This window comes from Artemia franciscana, chromosome 3 (assembly GCF_032884065.1).
Source record: "Artemia franciscana chromosome 3, ASM3288406v1, whole genome shotgun sequence".
Classification (NCBI taxonomy): Eukaryota; Metazoa; Arthropoda; class Branchiopoda; order Anostraca; family Artemiidae; genus Artemia; species Artemia franciscana.
Genome location: NC_088865.1, coordinates 52,583,754 through 52,608,114, shown reverse-complemented (window position 1 = coordinate 52,608,114; position 24,361 = coordinate 52,583,754). Strand labels below are relative to the sequence as shown.

Below are 24,361 nucleotides of genomic sequence, written 5' to 3'. Positions count from 1 at the left end.
CATCCAATCTTTAGGAATTATAACCTATCAAAACTTGCTTCTAAACTAGTGTCTGCAGAAGATAAAAATCTATTTTGGCTATGAACGTTCTATTCATCCAATTTTGTAGAAACAGTTAAAACCGTTCTGTAGAGCATGATGTGTGAAGTTGAATCTCGAGCAAATTCCGGTTGCTCTTTTCTTAGGAAAACGGAAAAACGTTGAAGATATAGAATAATAAAGATATATATATATAAGATAAAGAACCTCAGAATAAAGTTAGTGCTGAACAATCCTAAAAACTTGAGCTAAAATTATTAAATTTAAAGAGTTATGTGAACGGAAACAAAATGCAAGAACATCCTGAAAACAACAAAGCAAGCAAAGACAAAAGAGTGAGTCCCGTATGCAACTACAATCCCCTTAAACATACAGATATGTATGCAGAAAATTACTATGACACGGGCCCAATTTCGACAAGAACCCATAATTAGGTGAATCAAATGCAAGACAGAAGATAACCCAAACACAGCCGACGTGTGTAGTATGATGTGTGAATTTTAATCTCAAACGAAACCCGGTTGCTCTTCTTTTTAGTAAAAAGGAAAACGGAAAAAGCATTGAATATATAGAACCTAAAAACCTCCAGAATGGTCTCTAGAGAGGTCACTTTTTCGACTAAAGAGGTTGCTAAGTCCCTATTTTTACCACTTAACCCTGTAGCAGCCCTGCAGAATGTGATCCTAAACGAGGATTGTCTTAATTGGGGATAAAAAAAAGAAATTTAGATATCCCAAAAAGTAAAAGAGAATGCATTGACTTAGAAAAACAAATCAATAAAAAATAAACACGAGTGCATAAGACTAAACAAACTTTTGCTTTTGGACTCATCATCAGATGATATAACTACAAAAATATACAATTAGGGCTATTTTAGATATGGATTATAAGAAGCCGTATCTAGGATTTTTTTTCTGGGGGGGATGTGGATTCCGAAAGGTTTATTTTGTTTGTGGGGGGGTTACAAAAAATAAAAACGCGTCAAAAATGTCTTTATATTCATTTGTGTTACGTTTTTACGAGTCGGACGAACATTTCGGGGGGGGGGGGGGGGGGTTCAAACCCTCAACCCCCCCTGAGGCAGCCTTGGGCTTATTGGCCTATGTGCAAACAGGATTGGATTATGCAAATAGGACTGAAAATTCATTGAAGCCAAAATAAAGTTAATTTTCCAGTGTGTTCTTTAGACTTACCCCTCATTATTTTGCATCCTTTGCTTATTTCCCCATAGATAGGAATGATCCCTAGACAAGAGTTAAGTTCTTTTAAATTTTATCCATTCTGCTATTTTATACATATCTTTTGTTTAATTTTAAGACAATGATTGGTGCCGGTCAGATTCAGACTTCGGTGAACGGCGTGGTTGTACAAAATGGATTAGCAACACCGCAGGCGCATACTCGCGCTGCAACAGGGGAAGAAGTACCCCAAAATATAGTTGTTACAACGAGGCAACAGTATGGATTACCAGAGGCATGTGTGGTCTATTGTAATTTCAACCAACTATACAAAATTGACCCAGCTACTCTCAAGATGTGGGTTAATGTAAGTGATGTCGTTCATATCTGACTTCCAAATTTTAATTTGATAGACTTTTTCACAAATTCAATGAAACTAGTTGAAATCCAAGTTGAAGTATTCCCCCCACCAGCTGTTCTTAGGTCGATATATATCTTAAGACCCCCCATTCTCTGTGATTTTATCTTTTAATTATTACAAAACTGTAAAATTTTTAGGGTGTTACCATATTCGTCAGCGTTGCCGTTTTCCAACCATGAAAACAAATGAGCAAACCTAGTTAGTTCAATTTGACAACGCTCTCCGTAAAAATTGAAGTATTATAAAGACTTAACATGGTTAAAATGAGGTATAGGAACTCCAAACAGTTACATTTTCTTTCTTTTTTTATATCCTACATTTGTTTCTTAAGTTTATTATGTATAAAGACGACTTGTATGGCGATTATGTATTACTTGGGATATTTTCCCAGTCTAATAATGACTTTTTTCCAGTGCTTATGTAGCAATTTTGTTTGAGGGTAAATAAGAATTCAAATTCTAGAAATGTTATATGCCATCTAGCGTTACTTTTGAGTTGTAAATTGTTTTTATGGCAAACTATGTATTATAGCAGAAGAAAATGAAATTATTTTAATAAGAGAAAAAAACAGCAAAATAATGATGTTTTTTAAACCTTTATTTACTATTTAATCAAAATTATCCGTTCTGTGAATATTCTTAATCGAATTTTGTAACCCAAACAAGTATTAATTGTCACTGTTGCCAAATACACGCTTCAAAGAATATTATATGATCTTAATTTTGAAACTTTAATTTCTAAATTTCCCATACTAAAGTTGTAGCAATTTGCGAAATCCTTGTATATGACAACACTGGTATGATAGTTCCACAACTTCAGCTAGATTTATAGCTGTGTTTAGTATTAAGCCGCGACCATTTTATAAATAATGGTTTGTGTGAATATTTATTCTACATGCTACCAAAAAATTGAATTGGATGCCTGCTGTGATAGTATTTTCTTTGCTTTTATAAGCTATATTCTGTATGAATGTTTATATTTAATCAATACCAAGGAGTAGATCAGTGTCATTCCTCAATAGAAAATCTGCACCTTACTTTTGATCTATTGCTGTTTGCCAGAATGGATGTATTTTAAATGACTATGTTAGAGGGCGGCTTTATTAGAATGGTTAAACATGGATAAATCAAATGGGGACTCAGTTGCATGAAGGTTGAGTTAACGAGGATTGAATTGCGCAAGGGATGAGTTGCATGGCTGTTCAGTTGAACGAGGGTACAGTTAAATGGGTTCAGTTAAATGGGTTCAGTTACACGCACATCAGTCTTATCGTTTGACTTGACTATTTTTTATTAACGAAAGTTTTTCACCTGATGTATTTCTATCACTGTTTATTCTAGATACTGAAACGTGTTCCAAACTCGATCTTGTGGCTGTTAAGGTTCCCGGCAGTTGGTGAGACCAACTTACTGCATGCAGTGCAAAACATGGGACTTCCTAGCAATCGAGTCCTATTTTCAAATGTTGCAGCTAAGGAAGAGCACGTGCGACGGGGTCAATTAGCGGATGTGTGCTTAGATACGCCTCTGTGTAATGGACACACTACAGGGATGGATGTTCTGTGGGCAGGAACACCCATGGTGACATTACCTGGTATGGGTCTTTTGATCATTTAAATCAATTACTACAAAAAGGGAACATGTCCAAAAATCCAAATTTAAAGGAATAACAATATTCTATTCCACACAAAGACGAATAGTATATTTGTATATTCCCGTAAGTGAACAGAAAACCGTCTGTTTCGTACTTGTTTCTGGCCTTCAGTAAATAAAGTGTTCTTTATGTGTTGTCAAATGTGAACAGAAAGTTTTTTTTTAATTTTGTTTTTTGAGGAAGAATAATACTCGTTTTTATACCTTATAAATTCAAAAAAGATAATTAGTAGTTTTTTTCTCAATTTTCTCAAAACATAGCATAGTAGCACACATGAACAGTTTCTCTTCTTTCTCTATCCAAAAATGTTGGCTTCCCAACATGTTTTCTTTCTGCACCTAACCTTTCTGTTTTTTATTATTCTTTCTTTTTTCTTTCTTTCTGTATTTCTGTTTTTATTCAGTGCTACCTTTTAAGCTATTTTCCTGAAAAAGAGTCGCACGGGACAAATTAAGGGGTAAGCCAAATTTGCTTTTAACTATTTAAAAAAAAAAATAGCTAGTTTTTTAAAGAAGACTACATATATGAATCCGTTAATTGTCATTTAAAGATGATAACGTTAAGTGGATTAGATGATCGTCACTTCCCGGTTATGTTTTCAGCAATTCACCTCTATAAAATGTTAATTAGTGTTTAGTTTAGTTTTAATAATGGAAATATTTGAAGTTGTTTGTGCTGATTCGGCAAAGAATATGGCCTGTTTGCTAAGAGCTTGCGCAGTAGTTTTTTCTATGGAAAACAATATATTTTGAAGGACGATATTAGCATACATTGTGATATATGAAGATAAATCATAAAAACAGTAAGTACATGACACACATGGCCGTATCCAGGGAGGGGAGGGATTCCCCGGTTTGACCCCCACCCCAAACATGGCCCGACTCGTAAAAAAGTAGTAAAAATAGTTCTAATACCCGTACACAGGAAGATTTTAGTTCCCCCCTAACAAAATCCTGGACATGGCCATGATGGGGACTTCTTTTTGGGGTTGTAGTTGCCTCAAAAGCATGTAAAACCCATTTTTCGAAGTGAAGGAGATGTTTCTTTTGTGTCCTGGGGGACAGGGCCGTATAGATGCTACAGCAACCGATTATAATTGAGACAGTGACTATGTGGATAAGGACATATTATAATGTCGCAGCCAATCTTAACCCGCTCTGCTAAAAAGTTGCATTTTTAGTTAGCTTACTATTGAAAAAAATAAAAAAGCGATATATTTAATTGTGTGTTCTTATGCAATGCTTTAATACGATTTTAAAGCAACTTGAGCAAATAGCTTTTAAGGCTCTGTAATAAATAAAGGCCAAAATATGTATTTTCCCATAATTAATAATATCAAATATCCATTGCTGCTACATTTATTTGTTATAAAATTATAGGTGGTTGTTTTAGTGAAACGTAGACCTCCTGGGTGGCAGCTAAGTAGTTGACAACACTATTTGCCCTATTCTCGGTCTTCTGGAGTGGTATCAACACCATTTTTGGAGCACCAGCATATAGCGGGCATCCTTGCTTAGATGTGGGTCTGATAGAAGACTTAGAGTGCGATAATCAAGCTGGGTGGAAGAAGGTTTTTTGTAGCGAAGAGTAACTCCCAGCTTTCTTGTGCAGGAGGTTCTCACCCGTTCAAAGTGGTTATTCCAAGAGAGATCAGTGGAGTAATAAATCCCAGTAGACGAAGCTCATTAACTACCTTTATATTCATTTTTGAAAATGAAGCTGGGCTGTTCATGTGGTACCTTTGACCGGGTAAAAAAGCTCCTTTGTTATCGATGCCTTGAAGTTGATCATCCATGCATCAGGTCACTTTTATTAAGGTTTTCATATTATATTTTATCTCTCGGAACTGTTCATAGTTTAAAATAATGCGCATTTCTACTGCTCTGATATATATATATATATATATATATATATATATATATATATATATATGTATATATATATATATATATATATATATATATATATATATATATATATATATGTATATATATATATATATATATATATATATATATATATATATATATATATATATATATATATAAGGATTGCTTTCTATTAAAATTGCTTATAACTGTTTAGGTGAGACTCTGGCTTCCCGAGTGGCAGCTTCTCAGTTATCGACACTTGGCTGTCCTGAGCTCATAGCATGTTCTCCCAAAGAGTATGAAGATATTGCTGTTCGTCTTGGCAACGATCGAGAATAGTAAGTACTCTGCTATCATTACCATTTAGAGCATCGTTGTCAATTGAGCCGAATGCTTGGCAATAATCCAGATTCAAGGACACATCTAGGGAAGTAGGGCTTTTCACCCCCCCCCCCCCCTCCCCGAAATGTTTGTCCGACTCGTAAATGTAACAAAAATGAATATAAACATATTATTAATGCGGTTTTTAAAGTTTATTTTGTACAGCCCCCCTCCCCTGGACAAAAATCTTGGATACGGCCTTGTCCAAATTAGTATAAAATTATGGAGAGGAACACCAATTGGAGGAGGGGGGAAGAAGAAAATAATTGACCCTTTCTAGATTTCAACAAATATTTTTTTGGTATTTCAATAAAAAATCAAAATAACCGAAGATACCTTCCCTCCATGATTTTGGAGTATATTTTTTGTATCTGGATTAAAATAAGGTTGAGAAATGTCCCCGAGAAAAATAGAGCGTCACCTCAAAGAAATACAGAAATCGACTTACTTTCGGACCACAAACCTTGGAGTATGAAAATTCTACTGATTTTTTTTTTTTTATTCTTAAAGTACGAAAAATAATGAAACTTGAATCTGATTATCTGAACTGGGTACGTGATAATTTACTCAACCATTAAAAAATCAGGAAAAATCAGGACTTCGATTTTTAATTAAAAAAAAATCTCCACATGTAGTTTTTAGTAGCAGGTTAAACATAAAAAAAAAGAAACATTGGTGAATGATAAGCTAGATTAATGAACACTATAATTCTTAAGATACTTTCCTTTGAAGGTGTTGTTATTCTTTAGAACTAATAGATCGTTCGTGTTTGAATTTTTACAAAAGAAAAGCATTGCCTGGTTTTGCTCATTTATTTTTACGGTTCAGCGTGGCAACACTGACGAAAATTTAATACTTATCTAAATTATTAATAATTTTGAGACACCCAACGAAAATCTTAAAAAATCTAATAGACCTAATAGGTTCTATGGCATGAATAGACCTAAGTTGGGTCTAGGGGACAAAAAATATTTATTCTGATATCCTTTCTACATTAATATTTGCTCTTAATGTCTATCAAGAAATAAGCAATTTGTATAAGTTTTACATGCATTCCAGAAAGCTCAAATGTAAAAGAGATGTTTTTTCTAATTATTATCCACCTAATACGAGGCATTAGCTATAGAGATTGGCCCTATACGATCTAACTCCTCCACTTTTGCACCATCATCAGTAATTTTGTTTAAGCTTAACTGCAAGCAATGAGGAAAAAAATTTGTTTTCTTTATAGAATCTTTTATATGTTAGATGTGCTTCTCTGGTTACATAAATGTATTATATAACTTCTGTAACAAATGGCGGTGGTGGGGACACGGAGGACTATTCTGCGTGGTAGCGTTAAACTAAAATGTTGTCACTTTTGAGTATTTGCTTCTGCGCCTGTCCGCTTGATGGCAACATTTTCAGTATGAAGATGGTAACTAGAAGTCGACGATTTGAGTCATGCATTGATTTGTGACCAAAATTCCAACTACTTTGTATCTATTCTTGTTGTATTTTCGCATTCTGATTGTGAATATTTTTTAAGCGTAATATGAATTCACCAACTATGATATAGATTAAAGCACAGTGACGTTTATGCCTTGTTTAGTTTCATATGTGTTTACTAGCCGTTGGTGTGGTGCTTCGCGCCTTTTCCTGAGGCGCAACACATTCCCGTTGTTTCACCATTAAATTTCAAGGCCTTGCAATAGGGACAAATTTTAGACATTGTCCCGATTTGAACACATCTACTCAAGCTATAATCATTGACGGGGCTGTACCTAAATGCCAGGCGATAATTTTGACGTTGCTCTTGTGATTCCTCGGCATTCTTTCTTTTGGCATTATCTCTTTGAGCCGCAACCTGTTTTCACGTTGATCTGGTGATTCCCTCGGCATGATTTTTTTCGGTAATTTCTCTTTGAGCCTCAAACCTGTTTTCATGTTGTTCCTGTGATTCATCGGCACGATTTTTTTGGTATTATCTCTTTGAGCCGCGAGCCTGTTTTCACGTTGTTCTTGTGATTCCTCGGCACGATTTTTTTTTGGTAATTTCTCTTTGAGACGCAAGCCTGTTCTCACGTTGTTGTTGTAATTCCTCGGCACGCTTTCTTTTCTTACTTTCTCTTTTAGCCGCAAGCCTTTTGGCATTAACTCTTTGAGCCGCTTCCTCGGCTGTTTCTTCTTTTTTTTTAGTTTTTTAATTTTTTAGTTTCTTCTTTTTTTTATTTTGTATTCTTTTTTAGTTTTTTTCCTTTTTTAAGTTTTCTTTTATTTTTTTCTGTTTTTTTTTTAGTTTTTCTTTCCTTTTTTTATAGAAGATTGTTTTTTAGTTATTTTTTATCCTTTTTTTTTAGTTTTCTTTTATTTTTTTCCGTTTTTTTTATAAGTTTTACTCGTGTAACGGTAATAACGGTCATGTAACAGACGGACATATATACAACTTATTTTTATATATATAGATTTAGTTTTTTTTTTTTTTGCTTGATTTAAAGATCTGCTTTGGTTTTCATTGCCATGTTATGATAAATGATACAATATTTCGTTTCTTTATTTATATCCAGTTTTAGTTGTTTTTGTCTGTGATAAAAGTTTAAGTTGTCTATGATTCTCTATATTTGCCTTTTCTTTCTTTTTAGCGAAATTTACTCCGTTTGTTTTATTTAAAATTGGGTTGAAAATATATTATCATAATTATCATTAGATTAAAAATTAGGCAAATATATATATGCCAATATAAATTAGTTATTTTGTAATACCGAAATAAAGAAAATGCCAAAACTGTTGGCTAAGTTTGTGCATAGTAAAATGTAAATGAGCTGCTTTAAATTTCACTGGGGCGCGGAACCCTTTCAGTGATTAGGACGAAAATAGCTACTTTAATCACTCCTCCATGATGAGTAAACTTTCCATAATTTTGTATACAACCCACACCATCTTGCGCTATCGAAAAGTGAAAGCCGAAAACATACGTATCCGTATCACTATTTTTACAGGGGGAGGTCTTTCGAAGTAAATCCAGGGAGGAATTCCCTGTAGCCTCTCCCTTTGGGGACATTTTATCGTAGATTTTATCCGTTGTTCACTTACTTATAGACGTCTCTGCTAGTATATCTACTAGTCAGATATACGTTTAAAGCTAGTTAAACCTATTTAACATATATTGTTTGAAACTATCCAAAAATACAGTTTTGAGCTTTCAACAATCACAATGATGTTTTAATAATGAAAATTTCTTCTCCCGCATATCATTATTAACACTTGGAAAACTAAAGGTTCTATCATTATATTAGCTCTATGACTATTTACCTTGGTTCTTCTGCCCTAGCAATGATGCATGGACGGTTAATAGATAGACATATCTATTAACAAATGAACTAACCTCCTTTTCATACAATATTAATAAGGGAGGAATTAATACCAGGCTTTTCTTCTCACTCAATTGGACTACCTGTCTTGGGTTTTTCTACAATTAGCCATGACTTGATGCCCGCAACTATTGCATTTTAATTCAAAAATCCACGGACTCGGTCGAGTCCGTGGCTTTTTCCTTTAGAACGCCCTTGATTATTCTCCTTCCCCCGTGTCTCTTAAAACCTATACAAATCGTAATTTTGAAGTAAAGGCTATTGCTCTCTTTTGTAGAAATTGTGTTACTGTTTTTTCATCCGTTTTCTTTCGTTTTAGTTTGAAAGCCATGAGAGCCAAAGTTTGGAAAATGAGAGCCGATAGTCCTCTGTTTGATGTTAAAATCTATGCCTCAGACATGGAAAGACTCTACTATCGCCTTTGGGAAAGGTACTCGAGAGGAGAAAAAGCAGACCATACAACTGATTTGGAAAATTGATTCGTTCTTTCTATAACTTAATTCGGGGACTTCATTTTATTTTTCTTGATTTGGACTTTATTTTCTCTTGAATTTGATCAAACCGCGTTAAAAATAGTTACCTGCTGTCCGTAAGTTTAGTACCAGAATAAACTGTGTTATTTAACTTTTTGCTTTGTTTTTGGTTTAATCACCCTTTTTCTGTCAAGAAGTTAGCTGCTCGTAAAACAATACTCGTCCCATTCTACGTGCCTAAGTATTGAAATCTCTGGCTTAGAATCTGGACTATGGAGGATTAACTATGTAAAAGGATTTAATCCTTTTTTTAGAAACTTTAACGTTCAACGGGAGGAAAGGCGAGAAAGGGATGGGAAATATTGCTTTTTCAGTGAGGGTAAGGGGGCCTCTTCAACGCGCTACCTCTTCTAATTCTATCCTTTATGTGACAAAAAGGGGTAAGGAAGGCATTGTCTCTTCAGTTAGCACAATTAAAACAAGGGATTACTTGATACTAGTTTACAACCGGTTTCGTTGTTGATTCGTCTGGTGCGATTGAAGTTAAAGGCAATGTTAATTTTATCACTTCTCCTTGGCGCAGAAGCAAGACATAATCGGAATTAAAAAATACGGTTGGAGTATGTAAGTACATTAAAAAAAAGCCATCAGCCATAGGAAAAAAAAGTAAACAAAACCGAAAAAAAAACATAAACATAACAAAACCAATAAGGAAAACACATGTTTGTCTTGTGCAATATGCCTATCTAATGAATATTAGTTTTGATGGGGCAAAAGTTAAAGTGGACCAAATCTTTTTTTCTTTTCACAGCACAAAGTGTCAGTACACCAACATATCTGAAATTCTGAGAAACTCATTCATAGATATGTTAATAATCTATGACCTGGCAAGCGACATTATCCTTAACTACCTAAAGGTTATTGTTTGCAGGGGTAGATCAAGAAGAGGCGGGGTGGGAGGTGAAATTGAGTATTCTTGCACCTGAATCATAATTTATATAAGATCTATTCGCATGTTCTGATAGTTTAGTGATTATCACGTATACTTTACTCGCAGCAGGTCTCCGGTTTGATCCCGAATAGACCCACCATTTGATTTTGTTTACATTCTGCGTTGACAAAGAGGGTTAAATGACAGTTAAAAGTCAAGAGGGGATAAAATAGAGTTTTTTGGAGGGAAGGGTATTTGATGGTGGCTTGATATCAAGAAGCAATAAAAATTTAGAGTGTGATACCAAAAGCAGATGAACAAGCCATCATAAATATTCCTGTGCAACCCCGGGCATTTTATACTTGTTTTATTTTATATTTTTCTTCTAAAGCTTTGTATTATATTCTTGATTCTTTTTTTATTCTAAAAGTTCAAAATAATTTAAGAAAGACGGGAATATGCTAGATGCGCATAACAATAGAATTTGTCAGAAGTTTAAGACTTTACATTCATTATGTCATGACATGGCATTATATCATTATATCATGACTACTCTCCTATAGTGGTAAAAAAAAAAATTCAGTAAACTATACTCAGCAAAATACAACAACCAACAATTTATTTTATTCCTCAAAACAGACCAGATAAATAACCGGGTGTAACAAACGACTATTCCCATCACTATTTTTCTCCAATTAACGAGCTTTGACATTAAACTTGCACGTGATGATATCACTAAGACTGCACTCAATGACATCACCTGCCACAACTGGCCCAACGCCAGCTGGAGTTCCAGTGAGAACCATATCCCCTTCTTCAAGCGTGAAATACTCTGAAATGTAGCTAAGCAATTCGGGTATTCGGAAAACCATATCTTTAGTATTTCCTTTTTGTTTTATCTCGCCGTTCACTTTGCAAACGAGTTCAAGATTATGAGGATCTGATATGACTGATGGATCAATAAACTGGCTGACAGGACATGAAGTGTCAATACATTTTGCCAAAGCCCAAGGCTGACCTTTTTTGGATGCTTCTCTCTGGAAATAAACTGTATGAGAATTTATAAGCTAACCACAAAAACGACTAGGTTGAAGGAGAAAAGCGGTTATGCCCCCTCCTTTTTTTCTCCCCGTGTCAACATTTAAGATTTATTCGGCTCCATTAACATCCCCTGAAAGTTTCAGCTTGATACCCCATTGGTTTCATAGATATTGCAGATACGTCATTTTTTTAAGCTCATACCATATAGTGTCTTATCATTTACCTCGCTACTGAGACGTGAATAAATTCTAATTCCCATAGAAGCTGTAGCGAAGTAACGTTCAGGTGGATCAGAGACATAACATGTCCACAGCTTATAAGCCGTTCACTTTACAAACGAGGTCAAAATTTTGGGGATCGGGAATGGCTGATGGATTAATAAACTGACTGACAGGACACGAAGTGTCAATACATTTTGCCGGCACCTATGGATGACCATGTTTGGAGGTTCTCTTTGAAATTAAGCTTAATGAAAAATTACACAGGCTAGTTTAACATCATTGTGGGCCAATAATAGTTCTGTTTACGCTCCAATAATTATAAATACACTAGGGTGTAATATTGTACAATATGTGGTCTACGAAAAGGGGAAAAATATAAAAGTCAAAATTTCCACTGAACTCTATGGATTTCTTTCACGGTAATACCAAACCTCGTATAAAGCGAAATAGTATCAATTTCCTTCTTTTCTGTCCCCTAATGAGAACGTATAGGTTTACCGATTAAATAAACGATATAAAAAATAAGGTGCTAGTAATACACAATAATACCTAAAAGTACTTGGGGTTTATTATTTTCTCTTGTTAAATTTTTACTTACTCACTTTTACCTCAATTTGTAAACTATTTATTTGTTGAACCTTAAATTGTTGTAACACTTCAATTGCAGTAAACATTCGAAAAAAAAAGGGTGCACTTCTAATAGAAACCAAATTTACTTCATTCTAGTATATTTTAAATGAATTATGTTATATTTATCTAACTATTATAAAATATCAGATAATTGTTGATAATTATTATTTCAAATTATGATTATAGGGTCTGAAATTGTTTCAGGTATTTCGAATTAACTATGTTTCTGAGTTTCAATGTTCAGATTCATCAAGCACTTTAAACTTTTAAGTAACTCCACTTAGTCAACTAGTTCCAGCCTTCAATAGAATAGTTAAAGCTGGAAGTTCATTGATAGATTTTAGGCAGCGCAATTCCTAAATAAAAAGTAATATAAAACGGCGAACTAGGGGCAAGTATATATTTTAAAAAGAGAAAACGACTCAGCTATCTCATCAGTCCACGAAAAATAAAGCAAAGATCGTTAGGTAACACAGGCCCTTTGTTTTGAAGTAACTTTATAACTTTTTGTTTTATCACTGTCTTTTAGATGTCGACGGATATATTAACCAGGCTAATGTGACTAAAGGTGGCTAATTTACTAGCTAACTTACTCAAAACCCAGCAAGTGGTCTGTAAAGCCGCTGGTAGTTCAACAATTTCCAGAGGATTTTTACAAGCCCCTAACGGAACAAGTGTATCGAGTACGTCGGACTAGTTTACGAGCTACTTGCGAAAAAGCCGGCTTGTAGCTTCTAAGCTCGCCTCGTGTACCTGAGCCTATACGATAGGAAGCAGGTTTTCGTGTCATAATCTATCAAAAGGAACTAATCGGCAATGGAGCTTAATGTTTTTTGTTTGTTTTTTATTCCGCCTTCTCCTTGGCCTCTCCATTTCTGTTAGTCAAGTATAATCATTATTACTTACGAAATGAGACTCGATCTTATGCGAGGACGAAAGAACCAAAATGTTGTCATTTTACATTTAAGGGACATATCTATCAGCGTCTAAGTGCAAAAAAAAAAACAAAAAAAAAAAAAAAAAAAACAACTGCGCAAATGCATCTCCCGAAATTAATTTTTCATGTTTTGTTAAAAAAAAACGACCCTGGCATGTTTCTGGTATTAGAATCAATTCAATTTATGTATAATCCATCTTTTACAAAAAGAGGGCGAAACACCCTTAAGATGGAGTAATAAGAAACAAATATATAAAAAAGCACAGAAGATGCAGTGATTTGAGGGCGAGAATCGTTCCTTAAATGGGTTCAAATGATCCCCTAGGGAACATTTGAAACCTAAGGCCTAAAAATTCGAATAAACCCCTGCCAGAGGAGGCTTTAAATTTTGATTTCCTATTTGTCAATTTCTTTTGTCGACGTATTGTAGGCTCGACCTTGGCCGTATCCAGGGCTGGGGGTGCGACCCTTTCTCCCTAAATGTTTGTCTGACACGTTGGAGCGTAACAAAAATGCACATAAACAATTTTTTGGTGCATTTTTCTAAAGCTCTCTATACCCCCTCCCCTCGCCAAGAAAATACCTCTCCGAAAATAAAAATTATGGATACGGCCCTGGGCTTGACATGGGATTTTTACGACCTGTTTTGCTTTCAAATTCGCGTGAACGCAAATGAAACATGCATAAAAGTAAACCAAAAACCTAACCAGGCGGGGAGGAGGGGGATCTACAAGGGACATTACCTGAAAATCTCTTGCTGTCATATCCAGTGCTAGAGCATAACCTCCAACATACGACATTGCTTCACTGGCTGGAACTTGTCGGCATTTCTTTCCAATTATAACGGCTAGTTCAATTTCGTGTTGGAAATCTATACAGCCTTTTGGAATCTGAAACGATGGATAGTTGTTTACTAGAAAGAAGGGGGGAGTTCGATTTCGCACTGGAAACCATTACTGCCTTCCAAAATCTAGAAAGAAGGAAAGCCAAGTGGGATTGATCACAGCAATTCTTTAATTTCATGAGTAGCTTCCCACACCACACTGGCTAAGCATGATAATACGAGAAAATATACGACAGTGAACCAAAATGACAATTCAAATATAATTCCGTGTATAAGTCAGTGAAATAAAGAGAAAAATGTGAATATTTCGGCCTCTGCTCAGACTTCCTCGATACATAAAGAATATGTAAGTATATAGAAGTATACAAGACGAAATAAAAGGCAAATACCAAAAACACTTGAAACACGTTTCCTCTTTCAGTGACTTTTGTTTTATTTTTGTTTTCTAGGCTTGTCTTTTTATTTGTTTCGTGGACTCTCATCTATTTACATTATGACAGCCAGAAAACATAATACGCCGCCGTTATAGCGCTAAAAAAAATATAATTGTATTACACTTCTCCATTAGATCAGCTTAAGGCTAATCTCTAGATGAACTAATACAAATGATGTATTTAAAAAATGGTGACTTTTTTAGATAACAAAAGATTGCCCCACAGCAAAGCGTAGCTTTCTGCCACTGTGTGCCACAAAACACCAATTGTTTGCTCAAAATGCCAGGAAATGCAAATTTGAAGATAACCGATTAATTTTTAACAGTCAGAAACTCTAAACAGGAGGCTTTCAGCCGCCCTCAATCTTGAAAAATGGCTTAACACTGTACAGATAAAGCCTTATAGTATAACGTGACTGCCGCAGAGTTCCGTCTTTACTCATAATCTATCAGCTGATAATGACATGAGGGCTGCAGTGACTAGCAAGATTTGTGACCAGTCATCAAGAGATGGTTTATCGTTTTCAGTAGCAAAAAAGGTCATGCTCCAGCAAACTGGCGTTTTCAGCCACTTTGTAGCACAAAACATGACTTTTCCCAAAGCGGGTAACAATTTTCATCTTAATACCTTTATCCGTAGTTGTAGTCATAGGAGAAGCAGTAGTAGTAGTTTAAGCATTAGTGGTATGAGTAATATAGTAGCAGTAGAAGTAGTAATATGCAAATATTATTTTCAGTGATTATTTTGCAAATATCTTGGTCCGTTGAACACCCTACCCCCCCCCCCTCATCCCGCCTTGAAAGCTTGAATCTGATATTCTAAAATGCTCTTAAGACATTGCTGATATGCCCTTTTGACAACCAGTATATACATAGTGATGTTTTGACTTAGTTAAACTTCCCCCTCAACAGTCCTGAAACTTTCACTTAACACCCTGATCATCCCCTCATGATTCTCTGGAAGTTCCAACTTCATACCGTAAGCCGCACCTGAGATACGCCTTCTTGTTCACCTGCATACAAATAGTGTGTTTTGATTTAATTGCAGCACACTATGTACATTAAATATATGCATCCCTTCAATATTCTCTGAAAGCTTCACATTAAAACCCTTAACCTTTTTGGACATCAAGGGTCAGATATGCCCCACTTTCCCAATAACAAATACTACATGTAAAAGACGGGTAAATTATAAAACTTATAGCTGGTGCCCCAAGGGCTCTGTGGGGGGGGGGGGTTTCATTCCCAAAGACACAGATATTGGATCTTTCAACTATTCTAGACAAAATGTCTATCACGGAATTGGAATTTTTCAAATGTTTTGGAGGAATTTTGGGCGTCGGGGAAGGGCTAATAGCCCCCTGAGACCTTTGACTCTTAAGAAAAGGCGATTGAAGTTTTAATTTTCAATCGGATGAGCCCCCTCCGAAGTTCCCACACCAACTTCTTCAATATAAAGTGTCTTGATGGAAACAAATCGATAGAGCAGTATCGTGCTGCCTATGAGCAGCACCATTGTGCTGCCGACGATAACCTTTGCTAGGGATGAATAAAGCGGGATTTTGAGACAGATTTAGTTGTGTATCACGCAATCATACGTTTTAGAGGTGTTTAAATATTAAATTTCTTAAAATATACTTGAAGTATTGGTGGATAAACGAGAATTGGGAGAAAAAGTCTGATTGCAAACAATATCCAGATAAGAAAAAGTCATCGGATTTTTCCTGTGTGTAGTATATACTCATAATTTTGTACTAATGAAACGCCTTTTGTATTATTACTATTTCTTTTATATTAATGCTACTTATTTTATACTAACACTCCTCTATTTATATTACTATTACTTTTATGCTACAATTATTTTATTATTACAACTCCTTTTTTATTGATGCTGCTCTTTTTTTAATAAATTATTTTTGTCTGTTATCTATAGCAGATGTTAAATAGTTTTATTATTAGAATGATTATATATTAGATACGGGAAAAAGCCATCGGCCTTTTCTTAGCTAGATACAGTGAAGAACGAACCCCAGTTGCAGCTGATGTCATTACATAGATTTACTATAGCGTCATTTATGGTTGTAACCTACGATTTTGACATCATTCATCGTCTTGTATATGAAAATTTAGTTTTTGAAAAAAAATGGACTTTAGTTTTAATTTTATCATTGGGTACTTGTAAAGAACGTATATAGCAATTCCCTTTGAAATAAGTCCTTAAACAATTCTCTATGATTTTTCAGTGCCCCACTAGCAATGGAAAAAAAAGAAAAGAAAAAAGAGACTGCTACCAATGCAAAAAAGTGATTTTCCTTGTTGTTCAAGTCAGGGGACTATGGTTTCCCTTTACAGGGTTTTCGGCCATGACGATTCCAGTGGTGTGCTTTTTGTGGCGATCGGACACCGTTTTCAGGAGTATCAGGCTGTTATTTCAAAATTCCCTGAAATTTGTTTTCAAAATAACATTTGCTATTAAGACTAATTTAGATAAAAGTTATCATTCCAGAATCGGACTGAAATGGCAATTGTTTCTCAATTGCCAGTTTATCTTAAAAATGTGTTTTTAATGTGTAGCTACTGGGTCGTGGTTCACCCTTTACAAGGATACTAGATAATAAACCTACTAGGTAAGAATATCTATGTAAGCCCTTCACTAGGTAAGAATATGAAGGCAAGTCTGTGAACCAAGATTAGAATATTGGCAGGCATAGTGGTGACAGTGGTCAAAAATGATTCTCAAGCATGGGCGTTCCGAAAAACTTGAGGCAGATTTGCTAAGCATTTTCCAGAGAAATTACCTACGAATTGTTTTGGATACCCGGCAGACTGGCCGTATTTCAAACAATAGGCTGTAAGAAAAGTGTGGTCAATCCCGCTTTCTAAAGCTATAATGAGAGAAATATTGAGATGGCTACGGTACGTTTTGCAAATGAAGGATGAAAGATTGTCCATTTTGTTCATCCTTGTATGGCTAAACGGAAAGCAGGTCAACCACGGTTTGGTTGGGAGGATGTAAAGAAAGATTTAAGGGGAAATGGGAACTTCTGAGAGGGTACAAAGAGGGAGGCTATGGATAGATCTATTGAATAGATGAGGAGCGTGCGTAGCTGTGTTAGCCTCAGGTGGCTTGGTGCTGCGGTGAGTTGTTAGTAGCAGTAGTAGTGGTAGTAAAATTCTTATTGCTTTATCCTCGATTATCTGGAAGGGTTATAAATGGACCATAAATGTGTCAGAAAAATACTGTTGAAGATTCGGTTCAATAAGGCAACATTATAGAATTTTAAGAATAGAGAAAGAAAAGGCATAGTATATAAAAACAACATAAATTATATTAATTTCTATACTCTTTTATTTCTTAAGAGAGAGGGGAGTACATTCATTTACTGAAGAAATATCGCTATAAAATTAACAATGAAATGACTAAAATTTTACTACCAAAAATTCAGAGACACGTTCTTGAGCAACGTCTACAGAGGGGTTGTAAACAAATATGTGCATTACAAATGTAGCAGCTTGCTGACTATTCCACAATTTTATTGCTTTCTCTTTTGCACAAGTTTTCGTTTCATTCATGTTACGGAAATCTGTCATTAAAATAAAGAGCACAGCAAAGATATATACACTAATGCGTGTTCCTATCTTCTCTGTTGAAGGGTTTCAGAGCACGTCACGTGGCGTGTATTTCTCCCTGGCTCCTCCTTTCCGCGTGCACAATGACGAATTTTGACGAAGGCATAGTATATAAAAACAACATAAATTACATGAATTTCTATACTCTTTTATTTCTTAAGAGAGAGGGAAGTACATTCATTTACTGAAGAATTATTGCTATAAAATTAACAATGAAATGACTATAATTTTACTACCAAAAATTCAGAGGCACGTTTTTGAGCAACGTCTACAGAGGCGTTGTAAACAAACATGTGCATTACAAATGTAGCAGCTTGCTGACTATTCCAGAATTTTATTACTTTCTCTTTTGCACAAGTTTTCGTTTCATTCATGTTACAGAAACTTGTCATTAAAATAAAGAGCACAGCAAAGATATATACACTAATGCGTGTTCCTATCTTCTCTGTTGAAAGGTTTCAGAGGACGTCACGTGCCGTGCATTTCTCCCTGGCTCCTCCTTTCCGCGTGCATAATGACGAATTTTTACCGATTAGAGATAGATCACACATGCAGTAGGAAGTAGACCTATTTTTCAGTGTTTTATACGCATGACACAATCACGAAACTTTCTTGTAAAAAGATTTCGTTTTGATCTGATATGACCGAATGTCAAGTAGTGAATGACGCTATTAAGAAATTCATCAATACTCCAACGCTAGTCCTTCCCCTGACCACGTCCCTTTTTGTGTTGCGAGAGCAACACTTCGGTTTTGTCGTGTTTTTTTTCCTAGCACTCCGATTTCAGTTTATTCTTAGAAAGTGGTAATGTTCGTGATTTCAGCTGAGTTTGTCATTCGGTTTTTCGCACTTGGGATTGCGGTAGAGAAATGGTATAACATGTACCTCTTTAACTTTAAAACTTCTCTCATTACCAAAGAGATTAGAGTTTATCCTTTGCTCCTTTCTAAGTAATGACGTCGGAAACTTGGCCTATGGCTAAAAAGTCAACTTTTGAACTAAAACATATATGTTTTGTTTTCGACGGCAGTCGATAGCTCTTGATGAGCTGATCAAAGTATATGTCATCCATTTTTTACCAGTTTGAAAGTTTAAAGAGATTGACAACTTCAGTAGTAAGGTACACACTGAAACCAAAAATACGCCGATACCAATTGTGAGACATATAGGTGAGTTTTAAGCAACAGTCGGCTATTTAGCTCATAATAATCTTCGGCAATGCAGGGATCGCAACTTTTGCTAGTTGGTATACCTATTATTTGTTTCTGGTGTATTTGATGGTAACACCAATTTGGTTCCAGTGGTAAGACATGTCAGGGGACTTGTAAGTAATAGTGCGCTGTTAGGCTAAAATCATCTTCAGCGATGAGGGGTTTGCAATTTTTGCTAGTTCCGTTGAGGGGCTTGCAACTTTTGCAAGTTGTTGTACCTAGCATTTATTTTAAGATCCTTACAGATTGACAACTTCAGCGTTTAATCGGAGCGAGGAAACAAAACCAAAGTGTTGCTCTCGCAACACTTTACTCGGCAAAGCCGAAAAAAGGTTGCCGCAACACCTCATCTTGGCTATGTAACGTAGATCTAGTTCACACCGTGATGTGATTTGTGATGATTTCTGAAACAAACGCACATTACTGTTTAGATACATTTGCTATGATAAAGAGTAAATTGATTTTCACTAACCTCAATCGCTTCACCTTCAAGGATGCAGGCAGACATAGGCTTAAGGAATAGCAGTGGTGTGTCAGGTACAGTATTGCCAAGTTCTTTAGCATGGTCACTGAAAGCAAACAGAAAAATTACTGCCCTATAAATACGTTGTTGTGACCAATAACTGAGTTCTGCTGATTCAAAATAAAACGACGGATGATGCTTTGGACCGGCATTGGTTGGAAATTTTAGCCAATTACAATGGACAGAAACCAGAGAAGGAAATCATGATTGATGAACATTGTGATAAGCCCTTGCAAGTAATAAAATAACAAATGTCATTTCAAGTACAGGTGGTATGATAGTTGCATTATGAAATTTTGGGAAGCTGAATAGCTATTTAAAAATAAATATTTATTTTCAGGCCTTTGTTTATTTTTACCAACCATCTCCGAGAAGAGTTTGATATCCTTCTCTACCCTTAAGCTCACCGTGTTTTCCGGCTTATGGCTGATAGAATCAACAAACTACTTAATAAACTTTTTAACTTTTAAAGGAAATAGTCGAAGCATCATAATAAAAAAGAGAATTCTTGAAGTCGTAAATGCAATTAGTCGAAATTAAGCTACAGTCTGGACAATTCTTCATGATTCAATCATAAATACCATTTTTGAATGAATTAAAGAGAGCACCTATGATGGTATTAAACTATTACGAATAAAAATTCGACTGAGATTTCTTCCTCGTCTTTGTGATGCTTCGGCAAATTCAAAGGGCTTTGCTTTACAGTGAAAAGGTCTATACAACAGCTTTTATGAGAGCAATTCTACGTTTCCAGGACCGTAATGTTAGCAGCAATCCTGAGACAGTTCTAACCTTTAACCCAGGAATTTTAGTTACAATACCAAGTGACGTCAAGAGTTATTACATTGATTGCCCGAACCTTTCAATGTTTTTTGAATTAAGAATTAACTTCTAGTTTCTATGGCGTATGCACAATGTTTTATCCAAAAGGTCAGGGGGTTTGAACCCTCCCTCACCCCGAAATTTTTGTCCAAATCGTTTGAACGTGACAAAATTTACATAAACAAATTTTTGATGCGCTTTTTAAAGCTATTTTTTTTTTGTAAAATCCCCAAAACAAAAATCCTGGATACGTCCTGCATATTCACCAAAAGTTAATATTCCTTACGGCGTTGAGTATGATAAGTATGTTGAAATGAAAACAGCAAGAAAGGCGAAAAACGGATGTATTTCGCTAAAAATATTTGTTTATTGGACCGCGTAAATCATTCCCTCTCTCCCCTCTTTCCCCTTGCAGCTCTTGCTTATTTAGGCTGGTTAAAAAACTAATAAATAAGAATATCAAGTAAAGTTAAAGAAAAAAAAATGTAGATTCCAAACAAAAAAACATGGCAAAAATGGCACCACCAAAGGTTTTTAATTTATGTTCGATCAGGAATAAAATTGAATTTCTTCATATCCCTGACTATAACGAAATTAAAAGCAACGAGATGGCTCTGGCCAATAGAATAGTAGAAAGCCCTCCTTTATGGAACATCAAGACTCGAATTTCGAAGATATAATTAGAGCTCGACCAAAAATTGATGACCATGGTTGTGTGTATCCTTGATTTAAATCTAAAGATTTTATTATGCTCTATTACAAGCTGAACACTGAGCAATTATCATTGAACCCAGATCTAAAATAATACGTATATCTAAAATAATACATGTATATATATATATATATATATATATATATATATATATATATATATATATATATATATATATATATATATATATGCAAATCATATTTTTATTGAATGCAGACCAGTGGATGAAGAAACTAGGGCCTATTTTCACGCTAACCAAGCTTTTTTGGTTATGCAGACCAGTATTTTCACACTTCTACTTGCAAGTTAACGATTCTTTTACAAAGCATTTTACTGTTTAACCATCAGAGTAACCCAGAAGCTGGTTTTAGCTTTGGTCAGACAGTCCTGTGAATCTGGAGCACTTCATGGCAATGTTCCTTGCCATAATCAGCTCAACGTTCATCTGTGTTAGCAAATAATATCTAAAGAGCACTTTTAATATCAAAATTTCATAGGCAGCACAGTTGCACTGCCTGTGTAAAGAGCTAAGTAGATATAATGTATTGATTTGACTATTAATTTGGAACTTTCAGAGAATGCTTAAAGGGGAAGACCAATTAACCAAAAGGCAATAGGTGCACGCTACTACTAATACTACTGCCATTGCTACTTTTACTACTGCTACTACTACAACTGCTACTTCTATTGCAACTACATGAAAGGCCAAGAGTACTAAGATGAAAAGGGGGTCAAAAGGACACATCAGCAATATTTTTGGAATTGGCTTGCTGTGTCAAGATGAAACTTCCAAGGCATCTAGAGGGAGATGTTCAACTTACCAAAAAACAACATGCTACTGCTGATTATTCTTCTGCTACTACTGTTCATACTACCACTTATACAATGCTACTACTGCTCCTGCTACTGCTGTTACTACTATGATACTAGTGTTATTAAGGTTAAGCATATGAAGGTGAAAATTTGAAAAGTATATTGAGAGAAATTTTGACTAAAATAAAACATACTATGTGCATATAGATTGTCAAGAAGGCATATTTCAAAAATCGATTCGGGTATTAAGTAGGAACTTTCAGAGAGTACTTAAAGGGGAAGATCAATTGACCAAAAGGCAAGATCTGCATGCTACTGCTAATACTACTACCACTGCTACTTTTACTACTATTAATTCCACTTCAACTACTTGTAAGGCTAAGAGTATTAAGATGGGAATTACTGGCATTGCTGAGGGGAAAGTTGAACTAAATTCAAAGTGTGAATACAAAGGTTATTAAAACGGTATATCAGCAATATCACAACAATAACTAATTGTATTAAATTGAAACTTTCAGGGTTTGATGATGGGATATTGAACTGACCAAAAGGCAATATGTTAATAATAATAATACTGCTATTAGTATTAGTACTATTACTGTTAATGCTACTACTAGTCCTGCAACTGGTGCTACTAGTACAACTACTACTACTACTACTACTGCCGTGCTTACTATTACAGCTATGCCTAAGTGTATGAAGGGGGGGGGGGGCTGAACCAAATCATAACACACCATCTCTGTGCATGTTATCAAAACAGCATACCAGCAATAGCTTAGGAACAGTTTAGCTTGTGAGGTTGAAACATATAGGGTTGTTTATGGGGGATGTTTGACTGACCAAAAGACAGCATTTGCATCCCAATACTACTGCTTTAACTTCTAATACTAATGCTACTACTGTTGCTACTGCTGCTAAAGCTAGGGCTACTACTATTGATTCTTCTGCTACAAACTATTGCTACTACTGCTATAACTCCGGTACTACTACTGCTGTTATCAAAGTTAAGGGTATTAAACCCAAAATTTTGGAGAACATTGAAACAGTGCTGGATTAAACTAAAACACATTTTGTGCATATAGTTTGTCAAGAGGATGCATCAGCAATGCTTAAGGAATAGTTTCTGGTATTAAGTTGAAACTTTCAGTGTGTTGAGGGGGATGTTGATAGCACTAATTGCATACTACTACAGCTATTGCTACTATGCAAGCTAAGGGTGTTAAGGTAAAGCTTTCAAGGAATATTTAGGGGGAATTTGGACAAAATCAAAATGAGTGTCAAAACTGTACAGCAATAATATCTATGGCACAACTTACATTATTAAGTTGAACCTTTCAGGGTACGTTGTGGTGGATTTTAAACTAATCAGGAGACACCATGTGTTTACTCTTAATACAACTACTAGGAATGCTACAAGTAATTACGCCCAATGCTGTAACCGCCCAAATTATGTATTTCTAATGTGTTTTCTGGTTCTTTATATCGTCACAATCAATTCAATTTATGAGCAAACTGGTTTAAACGAGAGTGATGCTAACACCAGTGTCTAAATCAAAGAAAAAGGTATAATCTTTAAGAGTCCTTAGAGGGTTTAAAGCTGATACAAACATTTGGAACGAATATTCGTAAAAAGTGTAAAAAGGCACCGAGTGGTATGTTTATCTTATTCGTAGGTTAGTAATATAAACTGCCCCGAATGAACATTAATTGGATTCAGACAATATTTTGGGGAAAAAAATCCATTTTGAAAGATCCAAGTATATGATGCTTCTTCACATGCGACAACACTGCCTTAAATTTTTTCCAGAAAGGTATAAGAATTACTTTAAAATATGCATAAAAGAGTACATTCAAATATTATTTTTTGATAAAATATGAGATTCTCACCTGTAATTTCTTCCAACTGCTAATATTTTCCTGCCAAATTCAGTGAACTTTTGAATACGAGACATGCTCATTAATGTTCAAACTTCTAATTTTCTTTCAATTTCGGCAGTAAATTCAAAAAGCTACCATGAGTGATTATTTAAAAAAATAATTCATGTAATAGAAATTCCAGGTTTGTGACCAGACAGTATATTTCTTCCAAATTTTAATATCTACTGTCAAAGTTGAAAATAAAAATATGGATGTTAACTGTCAAGCCTTTATAGTAAAGGGAGAAGAAGAAAGCTTTTAATTTTTATAAAAGAAAAAAAAATCTTGAAATTTACTAATAGGCCTATCATCTTCTGTTGGTTTCGGTAA

At 35.1% G+C, this 24,361-nt stretch overlaps 3 protein-coding genes across 8 annotated transcripts in view; 2 read left to right on the top strand and 1 right to left on the bottom strand.

Annotated features, from left to right (window-relative positions):
• LOC136025400 (UDP-N-acetylglucosamine--peptide N-acetylglucosaminyltransferase 110 kDa subunit-like) overlaps positions 1–9,517 on the top strand; it is a 139,931-nt gene extending 130,414 nt beyond the window's left edge. For all 4 annotated transcript variants that reach the window (XM_065701401.1, XM_065701400.1, XM_065701403.1 and 1 more), the window contains 4 exons: positions 1,357–1,584; positions 2,979–3,231; positions 5,377–5,500; positions 9,213–9,517. In XM_065701401.1, the coding sequence (XP_065557473.1) occupies positions 1,357–1,584; positions 2,979–3,231; positions 5,377–5,500; positions 9,213–9,372 (765 nt within the window). In that variant the 3' untranslated portion in view covers positions 9,373–9,517. The remainder of the gene's footprint in view (positions 1–1,356; positions 1,585–2,978; positions 3,232–5,376; positions 5,501–9,212) is intronic.
• Positions 9,518–10,899: 1,382 nt separating this feature from the next.
• Positions 10,900–24,159, bottom strand: LOC136025402 (fumarylacetoacetate hydrolase domain-containing protein 1-like). Its single transcript, XM_065701411.1, has 4 exons — positions 24,002–24,159; positions 19,717–19,813; positions 13,870–14,016; positions 10,900–11,334 (listed from the first exon to the last, which is right to left on the bottom strand). Exons 1-4 carry the CDS (start codon positions 24,070–24,072, stop codon positions 10,993–10,995), a joined length of 657 nt encoding a protein of 218 aa, XP_065557483.1. The 5' UTR covers positions 24,073–24,159; the 3' UTR covers positions 10,900–10,992.
• The window catches only part of LOC136025401 (4-hydroxyphenylpyruvate dioxygenase-like protein), a gene marked incomplete at its 3' end in the record, with an annotated part of 35,328 nt that continues 34,846 nt past the window's right edge, over positions 23,880–24,361 (top strand). The window contains 1 exon segment of one of the 3 annotated variants that reach the window (XM_065701407.1): positions 23,880–23,925. 3 annotated transcript variants of the gene reach the window in all.